Raw genomic sequence first — 17,169 nt, 5'->3', positions numbered from 1 at the left:
CCCCTGTAATTTATTTAGAGATAAGGTCTCACTGAGATGCTTAGTGCCTCACTTTTGCTGAGGCTGGCTTTGAACTCGTGAACCTCCTGCTTCAGCCTCCCTCCTGCTTCAGCCTCCTTAGCCACTGGGATTACAGGTAGGCACTAAGCACCCACCCAGCAGGATCTTGTTTTAAATAGGATTACTGCATTTAGTAAAATAAAAGTTGCTGCTCTGAGGAATATCATCCTATATTTGCATCTGACTCTACTAAAGCTCCAATACACCATGCCAGTAACTGTCTATAAAACCAAACTCAAAAACAGATGTATAATGTAATGAAAGTAGCCTTATGGTTCCCTCTCCAATTTGGCACTTACCCTTTTTCATTATCTGCTGGAACCAGCTTATCCTCTGAAGCACCAATTGCCAAAATACATGCCTGAGGTGGGTTAATAATAGCAGAGAAATTCTTAATTCCAAACATTCCTAAATTGGAGATTGTAAAAGTGCCACCCTAAAGGAAAAAAGATGAAAAATAGATCATATTAATTGCCTGCCAGTGTAAATCAGAAAAAATTACAAATATTCTATGAAAAGGTCTTAAGACAATTTTTGCTGGCTTCTGCACACTACTTGGAAAATGTCTTATTTTCATTATTTGACATATGATTCAGTTTTTCTTTATTTTCAGAACCTAGTATAAGTGGAGAGTATGAAGTGGGATCAGCTGGGTGCGGTGGCACATGCCTGTAATCCCAGCAGCTTGGGAAGCTGAGGCAGGAGGATCTCGAGCTCAAAGTCAGCGTCAGCAACTTGGCAAGGTCCTAAGCAACTCAGCAAGACCCTGTCTCTAAATAAAATACAAAAAGGGCTGGGGATGTGGCTCAGTGGTTAAGTGCCCCAGGGTTTAATTCCCAGTACCAACAAAAAAAAGAATATGTGGCAGAATCAAATAGTGGAAAATAAAACAAGCATCAGGCTGACCTTAAAAATAACATAAGCCTTAAAAGTCAGTACATAATAAATTACCTGGAATTCTTGCGGTTGTAGTTTACCCTCTCTTGCTTTAGTTGCTAAAGAAACAACATCATTAGCAATGGTTTCCAGTCCTTTTATATGTGCATTAAACACAATAGGTGTGATGAGTCCTGCAGGAGTGCTGACGGCAACACTGACATCGACAACATGATTTCTGTTTAAAAAGAAAAAAGAAATATAATCAACACTGATTTTTTTTTCTTTTTCTTTTTGTACTGGGAATTGAACCCAGGAGTGCTTAACCACTGAGCCACAGCTCTTTTTTATATTTTATTTAAAGACGGTGTCTCACTGAGCTGCTAAGGGCCTTGCTAAGCTTCTGAGGCTGGCTTTGAACTCCTGCCTCAGCCTCCTGAGTTGCTGGGATTACAGGTGTGCACCCCTGCCCCCAGCTAACACTGATGATTTTTAAGAGCCTAAAGACTGGGGATTTAGTTCAGTGAGAGAGCACTTGTCTAGCACGCAATGCCCTTGGATATAATCCTCAGCACCACAAAAAAATAAGTGCCCAGTTAAGAAGGAGTATAAATATTTGAAAAATTTTAGAGCCAGTTTGTGCTTCTATTCAGAGATATCTGTCCTAGTTTATACATTTTGTTGTGCCCCCTCTTTACTTATACTTTTTAAAAATGAATAGGAGAGGGCTGGGGTTGTGGGTCAGTGGTACAGTACTTGTCTAGCACGTGTGAGGCACTGGGTTCAATTCTCAGCACCACATATAAATAAATGAATAAAAAGAAAGGTCCACTGACAACTAAAAATATATTTTTAAAAAATGAGTATGAGAAACAAAGAAAAAAAAAATGAAAAATTTGTCAGTAGGTTGGAGTCATACCAGTCTACACTTCCTCCACCATTCTTAACCAAAACAGTGTAGCTAGCAAAAAACAAAAAACAAAAAACACAACATTCAGTAAGAATTAACTAATCTGAACTCCAAGACTAAGTGGAGGTGCACAGGATGGAGTTGAGTCCCTGCAGGCAGAACTTAAGCAGATGAAAAGTGGAAGAAAAAAACTGCATTAGAGGGTAACGGTACTCAGTACACAGAGGTGGTGCTATCTCAGAACATAAAATTAGGATTCCCATCCCATCTTTTCCAGAGTAAATCACCAGAGGCACCTACACATCTGGGTTTAAACTCAGATTAACCCAGAAGCTACATCCCCAGCTGTCATTTTGGAATATTTTTAATATCAAAAACAAAATACTCAAATTAAAAAAAAACTAGGGCTAGAATGAGATCCAAGATGGTGGACTAGAGGGAGACTGCGTTCCTTGTCGCTCTGTAACTCTGGTTTCAAGCAGAGGATATCTCTTTCTTGGTAAGGCAGTTTTTGCCGCTTATCAATCCCCTGCTGTTTACCCCATTTGTCTGCTGTGATCACCTGCAATCTGCCAGCATATAGACCCGTTTTTTGAGTGCAGATTGCTCACTGTCAGGCGCCTATCATCCGCCATTTGCCCGCCTCTCACCTGTCCCTCACCTGCCTTACACCTATCCATCACCCAATGCACGAGGTTCACCTCCTGATCTTCCGACAACAGTCAGCAAACTGATCACTGACCGCCAGTGGAGCACCAGCTGCCTGCTGTTGCCTGGAAGTTCACTGTTACAGTACCTGCAGGTTTGATTACTAAATGAAACCAAAAATTAGTGGCTATCATTTTGAAGTAGATATAAGCAAAACAATATTTTAAATAGATGCAATAATTATAATGTGATATGAAAATAATTTTATTGGTTATTAGCCACAAGTACTATGACATTTATTTGATATATTCTCTACATTTATAAAAGGAAGAAATGCTAAATATAAGAGAGGTTTAAAAAAAAAAGTGACTTTTTCCCCCACCCAAGTACACAAACTTCTGAACTGTACCTACAGTCCCTGTGGGGTCTTTAAGGTCTCCTGCCTAAGTGTTCTGCAATGGAGAAAAAAGTCAAAATTTCACATGAAGGTATGACTCTGCTCTAAAGAAAGAACTCCAGTCATTCCAACCTTTCCTAGGACAAGTTCTAGAAGATCACAGGTACCAAATCCTCCAATTTGTCTAAGCTGGCTAGAAACAGGCTTTTGTCACAGGTAAACACAGTAATATTATGGTCTTTATCAGTTACCAGGCTCTAGTCAAGGTATCACATAGCAAATACTGCTTTCTTGATTAAATTATCCCATTGTTATAAGAATTAATTGAATATTTCAAAATAGCTAGTAGAGCCAGGCATGGTGGTACATGCCTGTGATCCCATCTACCGAGTAGGTGAGGCCAGTCAGGTAACTTAGCAAGCAAGACCCTGTCTCAAAATAAAAAGGCTTGGGATGCAGCTCAGTGGTAAAGCACCCCTGGTTCAATCCCTGATACTGACACACCCCTTCCCCAGCCAAAAAAAAAGAGGTAGCAGAGAGAATTTTGAATTGTTCATAAGTAAAAAAAAAAAATGATAATTGTCTCAGGTGACAGATATGCCATTTAACCTGATCTGATCATTACACATTGTATACATATTCTAAAATGTCACACGCAACCCTATAAATATATACAACTATATGCCAATTAAAAATATTTAAAATTATTGTCATTACAATGTTACTTGTTTAATAGCCTTCTTCCTGAAATAGGGATGGTGTTCCCTAACTTGTTTATCACTGAATCCAGCAAACAGTACATATTCAGTAAGTATTTGTTGAAAGGCTGTATAAACAAATAAATGAAGGGTGTTTGGTGAGAATTAATAAACAATTCAACTAAAAAGAACAAATAATTTAAAAATAAAAAATAAACAATTCATAGAACTTGCCCTGTAACCTTGATCCTTTCTTACAGTATTTTCTTTATGTAGTCTTAAAAGTAGATGGCACTCACTTCACATCAATTAGAATGGATATTTCAAACAGACACATAATGTTCCACTGTGAGTGGGAAGGTAAAATGGTGCAACCACTTTTAAAAGTAGTATGGAAATTTCTTTAAAAATTAAACAATTTACCCAATGACTCAGTGATTCTGTTCCTAAGAATGTAACCCAAAAAAATGAAAACCTATATCCACACAAAATATTGTATGCAAGTGTTCATTATTGATAATAGCTAAAAAGTCGAGACCAAATGTCCATCAACTGATGAATGCATAAACAAAATATGGTACACTGATACAAATGAATACTATTTAGCAATAGAAAAAAAAGAAACTGATGCATGTCAAGACATGAGGAATCTTAAAATTAAGTGAAAGAAACCAGATACAAAAGAATTCCCACTTTATGATTCCATTTCTGTAAAGTCTAGAAAAGATAAATATATAGAGACAGCAGAACAGATTGCTGAGAAGACTTAGGATAGGAGCAGGAATTCACTACAAGTGGGCATGAGTGATCTTTGTGGAACTGATGAAGATTTCTAAAATAAGAACACTGTAGACTGTATAACTCCGTAAATTTACAAAAATCAAGAAATGTCTAGCTGTTGGATTTTATGGTACATAAATTATTGTAAATTAAAGCTGTTTTAAAAATTGCCTATATTCCAGGTAGAAGGGACTGAACAGAATATAAGAAACTATACTTGCCTTCAGACTACTTAAAATTAAAAAACAAAAATCAGTGCTTAACAGATAGATGCTTGTTGCATGAATGCAAGTGAGTAATATATACAATATTCAGAGGGATATTCACAGAGCTTAATTTTGCCTTGGTACTCAAAGAAGGGGAACTTGAACTAGGCTTTAAAGACAGGTATGCTTTAAACAGGATAAAGCAGTATAATGCTGTGGTTCAAGATCAGACTTTAGTCTTGGTTCAGAGAGTTGTTGCTATAGTTTGGATCTGAAATGTCCCACAAAGATTCCTGTGTTAAAGGTTTGGTCCCCGCCCACAGTGCTATTGGGAGAAGGTAGAACCTTTAAGAGGTAGGGCCTAGTAGAAGGAAGTGAGGTCACTGGGGTGTGCCCCTGAAGGGGGGGGATATTAGGTCGGGCACCTCCAAGTCTTTCTCTTTGCTTCCCAGCAGTCATTAAATGAATAGGCTGCCTCTACTATGTGCCACCACAGGCCCAAAGGACCATGGATTGAAACCTATAAAACCATGAGCCAAAATAAACACTTCCCAGAAGTTGTTTATCTCAGATATTTTGTCACAGTGACAGAAAACTAAGTAATATAGCTGGGATTCAAATCTTGACTGGTTCACCTTTCTCTAGAAATTTGGCAGATTATTTCTCTGTGCCTCGATTTCCTTATATGCAGTGGAGGCAATAATGGTACCTACTTCTCAATATTCTCATGAGACTTAAATAATGAATATAAATTGCTTAAGTACTCACTAAATGTTAGCATCAATCTAAATTCAAAGAAAGGGAAAGCCCAAATAACATTCTAAGAAGAGGAAAGTTCATGGCATATTCATTAATAGTGGCTAACTCAAACTGGCACAAGAAGGTTTTACAGAGGACCAGAAAGCAAACCTTGACTGAATTATGGATGGCTCTGAATGCCAGAAGATACAACCACTTCTGCTTGGGCACCAGAAAGCCATCCATGACTTGGTGGTACAGACAGTACTGAAAACAGGAAGACAGATTTAAAGTTTGTTTAGTGGGTTGAATGGTAGCCCTCCAAAAGATATGTCTATATCCTAATCCCCAGAATTTATCAGTGCAGACTTAGTTGGAAAAACACCTTTGGAGGTATATTTAACTTCCTGAGGTAAGATCATCCTGGACTATCTGGATGGTTCTAAATACAAGTGTCTGTTTAAGAAAAGGGAGCACACACAGAAAAAGACCATGTAAAGATAGAAGTAGAAATTGAAGTTATGCAACCACAAACTAAGAAATGCCTTTAGCTTTCGGAACTGGAAAAGTCAAGGAAAAATGCTCCTGTAGTCTTTTGATGGGGTACAGCCCTGTCAATACCCTGAATTTGGACTCCTGGCCTCCAGAACTGTGAGAGAATAAATTTATGATGTTTGTTTGTTTTGCTGGTACGGGGGATCAAATCCAGGGTCGTGTGCATGCTAGGCAAGCATTCTACCATTGTGCTAAACCCCAAGTCCTAAATTTCAGTTCTGAGGCATCATTTTGTGGTAATTTTAACAGTAGCACTAGGAGACTAATATGGTTATAAGGAATATTAAGCAGATGTTCTCTAACGGGAGTGACCAAGAAAAAAGTTAGAATCAATAAATTATCCAGTATGTTTGATAGATTGAGAAATGGTTTGAGTTATCTTGGGGAATTTGAGAAAATTCATGACGAGAACACAGAAAACTAGTCCCCCATCTTAAGTCATCATTAAAAATAGTATTTATGATAAACTACATATTTTAGTCATACCCAATTTTTTTAGACACAGAAGAGGCCATAAAAATTAAAAGATTTAACCTATTACATTAATGTTACATTTATCTATAATGTTTTATACATTCGATGTTAATATTTTAGAAATTGCTATCACATGGAGGTGACTGGAGAGTGATATTCCCAGTGAGAGCATGGAAGTTTTACACCACTCCAGACCTTGCCCTACATCTCTTCATATGGCATTCATCTATATATTTTGTAATATTCTTTCTATAAGTAAACATAGGTAAGTGTATCCCTGCATTCTATGAGCTATCCTAGCCAATTAATCAAACCCAAGATGGAAGTTACAGGAAGTTCAGTTTGTAGCCAGAAGCTCAGAAGTAAGGGTAGACAGATTTGAGACTGGCATCGGAGGTGAGGGCAGTATAGTGGGACTGAGTCCCTAGTCTATGGGATCTGACACTACCCCCAGGTAGAAAGAGTCAGAATTGAATTAAATTGAAGAACACCTACTTGGTGTCTACTCCAGAACTGACTGCTTGGTTGATGTGTGGGGAACCAACACCCTTCAAAACATACATTCGTCTATCTGGTCACAGATGTGGTGCTATAAGTTAGCATAGCATAAAGGAAAAGTGTTTCATTTTTTTTCCCTTTTCATAATAATATCTCATATTAGAAAAGGCCTACCCTTAGGAGTCAGAATTCTGGTTCCAATCACAGTTATGACACTTGCTAACTTATTAACACAGGGAAAGTTACTTAATTCACTGAGTATCAGTTTCCTCATCTAGAAAGTGGGAGGGAAAGCACTTACTCATAAAGTGGGCATTAAGAATTAAATGTGAAATCTTTATGCAAAACATACTTGAGTATCATGACAACAATAACAAATACTGTTTTCAACTATACATTGATCTCCCTTTTCTGAACTCATACAAAGCATTTGTAGCCTTTACTAGCTAAACTAGCACTACCTCATGAATGGTTTTATGTAGTTTTAAAATTATCTCACCTATGAATGTCATATCCCCCTCTAACTCCTAGTTATACATTAGATAAAATAAGAAAACTGCTGCTCAATGTAAACCTTCTCTAGATATACTTACTGTCTTATAACTGTGTCCATCCAAGAAGAATTTGCTTCAGGAACTTTTAAACAAGCCAGAGCAGATGCTTTTATGATGAAGTCATTGACAGAAATTTTGCTTCTTCCTTCTAACATCTGTAAAGACAAGAAACTATGATACTATTTTGTTTTTTGTTTCATTTTGCTTTGTTTTTTGGGGGAGGGTACCAGGGATTGAACTCGGGCACTTAACCACGGAGCCATATCCCCAGCCCCATTTTGTATTTTATTTAGAGACAGGATCTCACAGAGTTTACTTAGCGCCTTGCTTTTTGCTGAGGCTGGCTTTGAACTCGTGATTTTCCTGCCTCAGCCTCCAGAGCCACTGGGATTACAGGCATGTGCCACCATGCCCAGCTACTATGATAGTTTTCTTAAATTCTCTCCCCAAAGTCTGAGACTATACACCTAATGTTGAGAATGGGATTAGGGGGATGAAAATATATAAGCAATCCAAAGCGGGAAGGGTGAAATGAAACCAAAAGTTTTTCTTCCATCTTGTTTAATGTAGGCCTTAATAACTATACATTTCTGTTAAGTACTACTTTAGCTGCATCCCATAAGTTATGATATGTCTTAATTTTCACTCATCTCAACAAAATCAAAATCAGTCGTTTGAAAAGATCAAACGACAACCATGATGACAAATGTTTGATAGAAAAAAAGAAGACTCAAATTCTTACAATCAGGAATGAAACAAGAAATGTTACTATCTACCTTACATAAATAAAAGGTTATAAGGACTACTATAAACAACCATATGCCAATAAATCAGATAACTCAGACTGAGCCAGGTGTGGTGGTGCAGGCCTGTAATCCCAGCTACTTGGGAGGGTGAGGCAGGAAGACTGCAAGTGGGATTACACAGGGCTGGGAGTGTTGCTCAGTGGTGGAATACTTGCCCAGCATGCACAAGGCCCTGGGTTCATCCAGCACCACACATAAACATACATACACAAGTTAAACAGAGTTACCATCCAGAAATTCTACTCCTAGGCATATACAACATAAATGAAAACTTATGTCCCTACAAAAATCTGTACACAAAAATTTTATGGCAGCATTATTCATAATAGATAAAAAGAGGAAACAGCCCAAATGTCCATCACAGATGAACAACTCAACAAAATGTGACGTATCTCATTATAGTAAAATACTATTCAGCAATTAAAAAAAATGAAATACTGATACATGCTACATGTGTATAAACTGAAAACAATAACTTAAATGAAAGAAGCCATTCAGAAAAGACTATATATCATATGATTCCATTTATAGGAAATATCCATAACAGACAAATCTATAGAAACAAAAAGTAGATGAGTGGTTTTTTAGGATTGAGAATGATGGGAGGTCTGGTAGGATAATGGCTAAGGGGTGTAAGATTTCTTTCTTTTTCCCTCCCTCCCTCCCTTACTTTCTTTCTTTCTTTTAATTATCTACAGAGATTAACCTAGGAGCATTCTACCTCTGAGCTACATCCCCAGCCCTTTTTATTTTATTTTAGAGACAGGGTCTAGCTAAGTTGTCCAGGCTGGCCTCAAACTTGCAATCCTTCTGCCTTAGTCTGCCAAGTACCTGGATTACAGGTGTGCACAATCACACCTGACTTAAGGGATGGAAGATTTCTTTCTGGGGTGAGGAAAATATTCTAAAATTTCCTGTGGTGACAGTTGCACAACTCTGTGGATATACTAAAACCCATTGAGCTGTACACATTAAATGGGTAAATGGTATAACATTATAATCCTAATTGAATTATAACTCAATAAAGCTGTTCAAAAGAATTTGAAGAAAATACATTATATATATATATGTTTGCCTAATTTCCAAGTAAGAAAGGGGTCTTAATACTTTGACAATAAAAGTTTGCCATGATCTCGAATTCCCGTAGCCATTTAGATTTCTGCCACTGTTTCATTCATGCATTCAGTCATTTAGCTCATATTTGAGAGTCTATGCTGGGCACATAACAGTGAAACTCTGTATGAAACAGTAGAAAAAGTGGATAAAAATTCTGCTCTCAGGGAGCTTATGTTCTAAAGGGGATAAATAATAAATATATGAAACATACAAGATAGTGTCAAGTGCTTAGGAGAAAAAGTGGAGAAGGAGAATTAAGAAAGAGGTGGGGGAAAGGAAGTTGCAATTTTAGAATAAGACACAAGAAGGTGATATTGAGTCAAATCCTTAAGGAAGCGGAGAAGGGAGCCATGTGGATATAAATACTAGAGGCTCCCCACAGAGAACACCAAGTGCAAAGATCATAAGGTGGAAGTACTAAGGAACAGTGCAGCGACCACTGTATCGGCAGTGGAGTGAGTAAGTGAAAATACAGTAGGAGAGGAGGTCCCCAAGGTTATAAAACAACACTCTGTGAATGGCACTGTATGCCACTTTAAGGAGTCAGGCTTTTACTTTTCACTTCCCTGAAAAATCTTACATATATCTTTCTACTCCTTTTTTTTTTTTTTTTTTCTTTAAATACTGGGGATTTAACCCAGGGGCACTTTACCACTGAGCTATACCCACAGTCCTTTTTTAGTTTTTCATTTGAGACAGGGCCTCACTAAACTGCGGAGGCTGGTCTTAAACTGGTGATCCTCTTGCTTCAGCCTCCTGAATTGCGGAGATTACAGACATGTGTCACAGTGCTCAGCTCCTACTCCATTCTTTTTCTTTTTTTTTCTTTTTTTCTTTAGTTGTATATGGACACAATACCTTTATTTTATATATTTATTTTTATGTGGTACTGAGGATGGGACCCAGTACCTCGCACATGCTAGGCAAGCGCTCTACCACTGAGCCACAACTCCAGCCCCTTCATTTTTAATGCAGATCCTTATTACCATTACCTTATGCTTACATTACAATACAAGCATAACTAGTCTGTCATTAACATGTACCAGAAAACATCTATCAGTTTAGCCTTTCTTAAAATATTGTTATTATCATGTCATTTTACTGCTCAAAAACAAAATGGTTTCTCACTTAGTATCTAATTCATCAAGCCAAACTTTTCTCCTTGTAAACCGAGGTCTTCCTTAAATTGATTCATTGTGCACCTGCTCTAAAACAGGTAATCTACCTATTTCCCACATATGCTATACTTATTCCAATTTTTAAAGCACTCTACCCTTACGGCACTCCATCATTAGTATGAACTTACATCAACATCTCTGCCAATAAAAACACGTCCAATTTTCCATGGTTCAACCAAGTTTGTCCTTTGTGAATTCCCCGATTACACTCACTAGTTTCCCCTTCTCTGAACTCAGTTAACACTTAAACCTATACAATGTAATTAACCTGTACAATGTAATTTAGCAATTAATGAGTATTACCATAAAGAGACTGATCCAAGCCAGGGCACTGTGGGCACATGCCTATAATCCCAGCAACTTGGAAGGCTGAAGCAAGGATCACCAGTTCAAGGTCAATCTTGGCAATTTAGCAAAGCCCTAAGCAACTTAGCAAGACCCTGTCTCAAAAAATTAGGTTGGGTTTGTGGCTCAGTGGTAGAGTGCTTACCCGGCATGTGTGGGGCCTTGGGTTCATTCCTCAGCACCACATAAAAATAAAAATAAATAAAATAAAGATATTGTGTCCATCTACAACTAAAAAATATTTTCAAAATAAATAAATATAAATAAAAAGGGCAAGGGATGTAGCTCAGTGGTAAAGTGCCCCTGGGTTAAATCCCCAGTACAAGGAAAAAAAATGAAGAGACTGATCCACAAATCAATATTTTTACTTTTTTTTTTTTTTTTTTTTTGCGGTGCTGGGGATTGAACCCAGGGCTTTATGCTTGCAAGGCAAGCACTCTACCGACTGAGCTATCTCCCCAGCCCAATATTTTTACTTTCATAAAAATCTCCAGGCTGTGGATGTAGCTCAGTGATAGAACACTTGCCTAACATATGCACAATGCCCTGGGTTCAATTCCCAGCATTATCAAAAACAAAAAAGCCTTCCATATTTTCAATGTATTTTCTCCCCAATTAAATTATAAACTCAAAACAATAAAAGATTGTGCCTTATAATATGTTTCCAAAAGTGCCTTATGCTAATGCTAAACACCAGGTAGATGCATGATACTTAACTATGAACACAAAGTAAATATAATGTTTCTTTCTTTTTTGACATTACACCATAGGTTTTATTAATGATTAGTCTGCATTTGTTTTTAAAAGTTTAGCTCTTGGGCTGGGGTTGTGGCTCAGTGGTAGCATGCTCACCTAGCATGCATGAGGCCCTGGGTTTGATCCTTAGCATCACATAAAAATAAAATAAAAGATATTGTGTCCACTACAACTAAAAATAAAAAAAAAAGCTTAGCTCTTACCAAGCATAATTTTTCAACAAAAGCTAATACACAAGAATCATTTGCCATCTATAACTACATCCATAAATAAGATTTTTAGTTTAACCCAATATGAAAAGCTAAATAATGAATACAGATCAAAACACTACTGAAACTGTCTCCTATCATTAAATATGCATTTAGAAATATACAGCATACTGAAGAAAAACAATTTTGCAGATTATCTACAAGATTAGTGTGAAGAATGACATGCCATTCATAGTTTCTTTAAAAAATATTTTTAAATGGAATTGCTTAAACAAAGGTTTTGTTTCATTTGAGAGGAAGACAATCTGTTTCACAAACTGATCCTCCTTTTGTACTAATGAGCAAACTGTGTGAGTGCTCTCTCCTCTTCCCAGAAGCTACCTATAGATCACTTCACATAATAATAACACAGAATAATTTTTCTGGTAGCAGCATGATAGCCGTAAATTATCAGTATTTTTTAAAAAAACAAATGGACTGTAAATCTAGGAAACTTCCTTTAAAGAATTATACAAACCCAGCACATATGCAGTATGGTTATTATACAAGTTAAGCAGTATAACTTATAAACCTGTATATAACAAACATGCACTAAAGATCACCTTCTATAAAGTTTAATAATGTTGCTAAGTTAATAATTCTTTCAAAGCACTGAAGAATTATGTAGATGGAGTTTCAATGATTAATTAACAAGTGCTTAAACTGTTAAAAAGTCCTGAGTCAGAACTTTTAATAGCTTCCTGAAATTTTATCTACAATGTTTCTTACTTAACAAAAAACACTCAATTATTACATCCCAGTGACTCCACTACGCTAAAATCTACCTCTGGCAAAGATGACTTTAAGTAACAAGTTTTAGTCAAAGATTAGAAAATGAAGATTGTCTAGGATATTGACTGCAAGTTAAAATTAAGATGACATTCATCTTTTTGTACCACCAATTGGCATACTATAACAAAATACATAAGCAAAAATGTAAATGTTTAGTGGGAAAAGGACTATAATTTAGAGATTTGGAATTTCCAGAAGTTTTACCTTATTCAGTTCTTTCCGTACCAACAAAACTTCTCCCATATTTACATCAATAGAAAGGTAATAATGAGGTATGGTTTGCTTCGATTGCATTAACCGCTGTGCAATAACCTGAAACCAGAAATTCAAAAATCAATTATCTTGAGCTGAAATAAGACCTTTCACTAATTCAGATCTGTTTGCCTCTTCACTCTGCTACCTGGTAATGCTTACTTTATGCATTAATAGAATTGGAAGATAAAGGTCTCACTATAACTTTGTACCTTCTAATAGATTTAACCAGAACACAGTGATTTCTTTATCCCAAGTATTCAACTGAAGAAACAAGTTTCTCTTAATCATCTAATACTGGCCTCTGCTAGTGTTTTAAATTATGGATACAATAAAACAACTAAAGTAAAGATGCCTCCTACAGCTCTGGACCAAGATTTTGGTGACTCTCTTACTCGACGAATGTTGCTGATTGGGATATCTGTGAAGACACCTGTAGGAATGGGTGCCACTCCTGGACTCGGGGGAGGCACAGCAGCTGCTGGGGCCTGTAGGTGGAAAGAAAAAGCTCTGAGTAATTGTGGCTCAATCTAAGCATAAATACCTGGTGCACCGCCAATGACTCTTTACAGATGGCAAAATAAAAACAAAGTTTCATAGAACAGCTAGTTCTATCCCCAGGAAGTAGAAGGGACTTAGATTAGTTTATTTAAGAGTTGTTTTTAATTGTTTTTACTTAGAATTCTGAAATCATGTTTTAAGTATTTTTCTTTGAGAGTACAATGTCTAATTTATGCCAAAATAATATTATTTTTGCAAAATTATCCTCAAGAAAAGCAATCAAAGCATTCTTAAATTGAAAGGATTAAGAGATGAATATAATCAAATTAATCAATTTTCCTGAACAATGTTAAGGAAAAACAAGGATAAATCTTTCATTTTAAAGAGAACACCTGAATAAATAATTTTCCTTATTTTTCACTGATTATCATAACACCTTAGCTAATCAAACAGAACTTGGATATATATAGATCTAGTCCTTCTGTTAACTCATTAACCACATAAATCCAGACAACCAACTTGCAAATATGTTTTTAAAAATGGGTTGAGCTGGCCACGGTACATGCCTGTAATTGCAACAACTCAGAAGGTTGAGGCAGGTAGTTTGAGTCCAGCCTCAGCAACTTAGTGAGGCCCTAAGCAACTTAGTAAGACCCTGTCTCAAAAAATAAAAAGGGCTGGGGATGTAGCTTAGTGATAAAGAGCCCGAAGGTTCAATCCCCAGTATCAAAAAGAAAAAAAAAAAAAAAAAAAAAGGCCATGGAGGTCAGGTGGTAAATAGTCAAATGCAAATTGTTAAATCACTGAAATTAGAAGAAAATGCAGTTTTTTAAAAAAATTTTTTTTTGTTATAGATGGATACAATACCTTTATTTATTTTATGAGGTGCTGAGGATCAAACCTAGTAACTCACACATGCAAGGCAAGCATACTACCACTGAGCTATAACCCCAGCCCAAAATGCAGTTTTGATTAAATTATTTCATTCATAATGTATGCAATGGTGTAACAGGCAGGACAAAACACTCTGCAGGGACAAAATGAAAAAAGTCAAATATAACTCACAGGAGCAGCTTTAGTAGGCACAAAAGAGTCAATGTCCTTCTTGATAATTCTCCCATCTGGTCCCGTCCCTGGAAGAAACACATAAATATTACATATATGACAGCATGCCACTATATCCCCAAGGAGATCAACATCATCCTAAAGTGTGAGTTCCTAAGGGTTCGCTACCAAAGACACTCTATAGGGGTTGCAGCCTTACCCCTAGTCCTTCAAGTTCTCAGCTTTTGTTAATTATTCTTTTTATTTATTTATTTTTTCTTTCAGTACAGGGGTTTAACCCAGAGACAGATGCCAGGCAAGTATATCAGTGAGTTATATCCCCAGCACTTTTTATTTTATTTTTAGACAGGGTCTCACTAAGTTATCCAAGTTGGCGTCAAACTTGTGATCTTCCTGTCTTAGCCTCCCCGAGTAGCTGGGATTACAGACGTGTGCCAACATACCTAGCCAAATTATTTATATTCACACTAAGTACTCTGGCTTGATCAACAGTGTTTCTTCTTAACTATTTTAAGTATTTCTTTATCTATTTTTCTTTCTTCCTTTCTCTCTCTCTCTCTCTCTCTCTCTTGTACCAGGAATTGAACCCAGGGGGCACTTACCCACTGAGCCATATCCTCAGTTCTCTTATATTTTTTATTTTGAGACAGAGCCTCGCCAAGTTGCTGAGGCTCGCTTTGAACTTGAAATCCTCCTGCCTCAGCCCTTAGGATTACAGGTGTGCACCACCTATAATCTATGGTCTATTTCTCTTTTAGACTTCCAGCTAAATAAGTTGTACTTTTTTCTATTTTTCACCTTCTTCTAACTTGGGAAATACTGGCAAAAGATAATGCTAAGCAGTTTATACATGTAAAAGGAAAACTGTCCCCTTCTGGATAGCTGAATAAATAAAAAGAAAGTGGAAAAACAAAACAAAACAAAAAAACTCTCTGAACCTGAAATAGAATCTCACTTGATCATAAAGAATTCCCTTCTACAAGGTTGACAGATATGCTAGCAATTGTCTGGACAAATTGGGCACGTCAATTTTTCACCCCCAAATAGCATGAATTTTAACTGCGATTACCTCATCTTTAGGATTATTCATTCCTTAGGTGGTCTCCAACATTCACAGCTTTCTCACAGTAGCCAAAGCTAAACTGTCCTGGTGAGAGTCAGTGAAGGAAATGGGTACAATGCCACATATGAGGAAGGACCTCCCAGTACTCTCAAAAGATTTAAGAGATTTAGTACGATTTTTACTTAATTTCCCCCCTCTTCCAATCTGTAACATCTTACATTTAATGTTAGACCCAAGGAGATAATCCTGATCTTTTGTTTTGATAAATTCAGAATTTAGTTATTATAATACCCTTTATACTGGCCCACTTCTAGAAAAAATTTGGTCAAATTGATTCATCTTCCCCCGTGGCAGACTTTTAAAAGGACTCTCGTCATATGCAGTTCTTCCCAATTACTTTCCTTCAATATGAAAACTGAGTTGGCTGGCTAGGACTGTGTTTATCCTCACCAGGAGCTCTAGAACAGAGGTGTCAATACCCTATTAGATTCTCTTCCTTTATAAAATACAGAAACCATAACCTCCCCTCTTGTAATCAAAGCTGAGCTAGACACTGAGATGTGCAGCCTCACAAGGGAGGAAACCTGTAACATCACCTGCCCTTTTCTAAGTTTTGGCCACCCATGAGAACTTCCTGACAAACAGTAATCCACTGAACCCTTTTAACCTTCTTTGCCTTTCTCCCTAAGAAGGCATAGCAGGCACTCATGAAGCAAAATGACATAAAGGGAAGAACAGTGGACTAGCACTGAAGTATGGAGGGCTCTTGTCTAACATGAACTAGACAGATGATTATAGTTACATAGTCCTCATTCTCACTTGTAGGATGGAGATTATAATATCAGCCCCTATTCACAGGAGAGTTGTGAAGCAAAATGGAATAATCTTGTGAAAAGCACTGTGCACCAAAGAAATATGAAATATTATATGGGCAGCCTTGAGTCTAATCAAACTCTGAACATCAGGGTTTAGGTTTCAACATAGTTTCTCCCTAACTAATTATATTTTGGTCAAATTTTGAAAACAATCTGTTTCTTTACTCAACTTTTCCCTTAGTTTTTCCTTAATTGGAGTTATTTTTTCTGTCTCTCACATCATGCTGCTCAGGGTTGGGATATGGGTAAAGTGTCTTTGCTAATACTACTAATTCCAAAACCTATGTCCTCAAAAACTTCAACCCCCTTTGAAGTTTATACCATCCGATCACACGACCTATTCCTCTTCATGTCTGTCTCTCATCTACCAATTCATAACTACTCCCATTCATTCAGATTAATTTGCATCTTGACACACTAATGTCCTGGGAACCACAATCCACTCAAAACCCAGATTTCTAAGTTACTCAGCTCCAACTTTTCCCTCCCACCCACAAGAACACCCCCAACTTCTAAGGTCAAATCCCAGACTACATTATTACTAGTACTTAAACATCTCTGAAATCTAAAATTCAAGCAACCATCTTGCTGATGCCATCACTGCAATATAACAAAACATATATTTGGTCTTTGTTCCAGGTTCCTGGCATGGACCTCCTAAAACTTTTGGAATTTCCTGAGTGGTGTCTTCTATTACTCAAAAAAGCCTCTTCACACCACAGTAGAGTTTATGCTAATGAGGTAACTCAGCTTGGGCTCTTAGCTACCAGGATCGGGG

At 37.0% G+C, this 17,169-nt stretch overlaps 2 protein-coding genes across 4 annotated transcripts in view; one reads left to right on the top strand and one right to left on the bottom strand.

Annotated features, from left to right (window-relative positions):
* Positions 1-17,169, bottom strand: part of Dlat (dihydrolipoamide S-acetyltransferase) — a 35,365-nt gene that overhangs the window by 837 nt on the left and 17,359 nt on the right. The window contains exons 8-13 of the mRNA XM_047517498.1: positions 14,454-14,521; positions 13,283-13,375; positions 12,840-12,947; positions 7,434-7,549; positions 1,012-1,174; positions 360-496 (exon numbers count right to left, since the gene is read on the bottom strand). Coding sequence (XP_047373454.1) covers positions 360-496; positions 1,012-1,174; positions 7,434-7,549; positions 12,840-12,947; positions 13,283-13,375; positions 14,454-14,521 — 685 coding nt within the window. The remainder of the gene's footprint in view (positions 1-359; positions 497-1,011; positions 1,175-7,433; positions 7,550-12,839; positions 12,948-13,282; positions 13,376-14,453; positions 14,522-17,169) is intronic.
* The window catches only part of Pih1d2 (PIH1 domain containing 2), a 29,538-nt gene that overhangs the window by 11,929 nt on the left and 440 nt on the right, over positions 1-17,169 (top strand). For 2 of the 3 annotated variants that reach the window (XM_047517500.1, XM_047517499.1), the window contains one exon: positions 17,031-17,132. In XM_047517500.1, the coding sequence (XP_047373456.1) occupies positions 17,031-17,132 (102 nt within the window). Of the gene's footprint in view, positions 1-6,462; positions 6,608-17,030; positions 17,133-17,169 lie in introns of those variants that run through there. The other variant, XM_047517503.1, reaches the window with a different exon arrangement.

This window comes from Sciurus carolinensis, chromosome 11 (assembly GCF_902686445.1).
Source record: "Sciurus carolinensis chromosome 11, mSciCar1.2, whole genome shotgun sequence".
NCBI classification, from domain to species: domain Eukaryota; kingdom Metazoa; phylum Chordata; class Mammalia; order Rodentia; family Sciuridae; genus Sciurus; species Sciurus carolinensis.
This window is presented reverse-complemented; position numbering and strand designations above follow the sequence as displayed.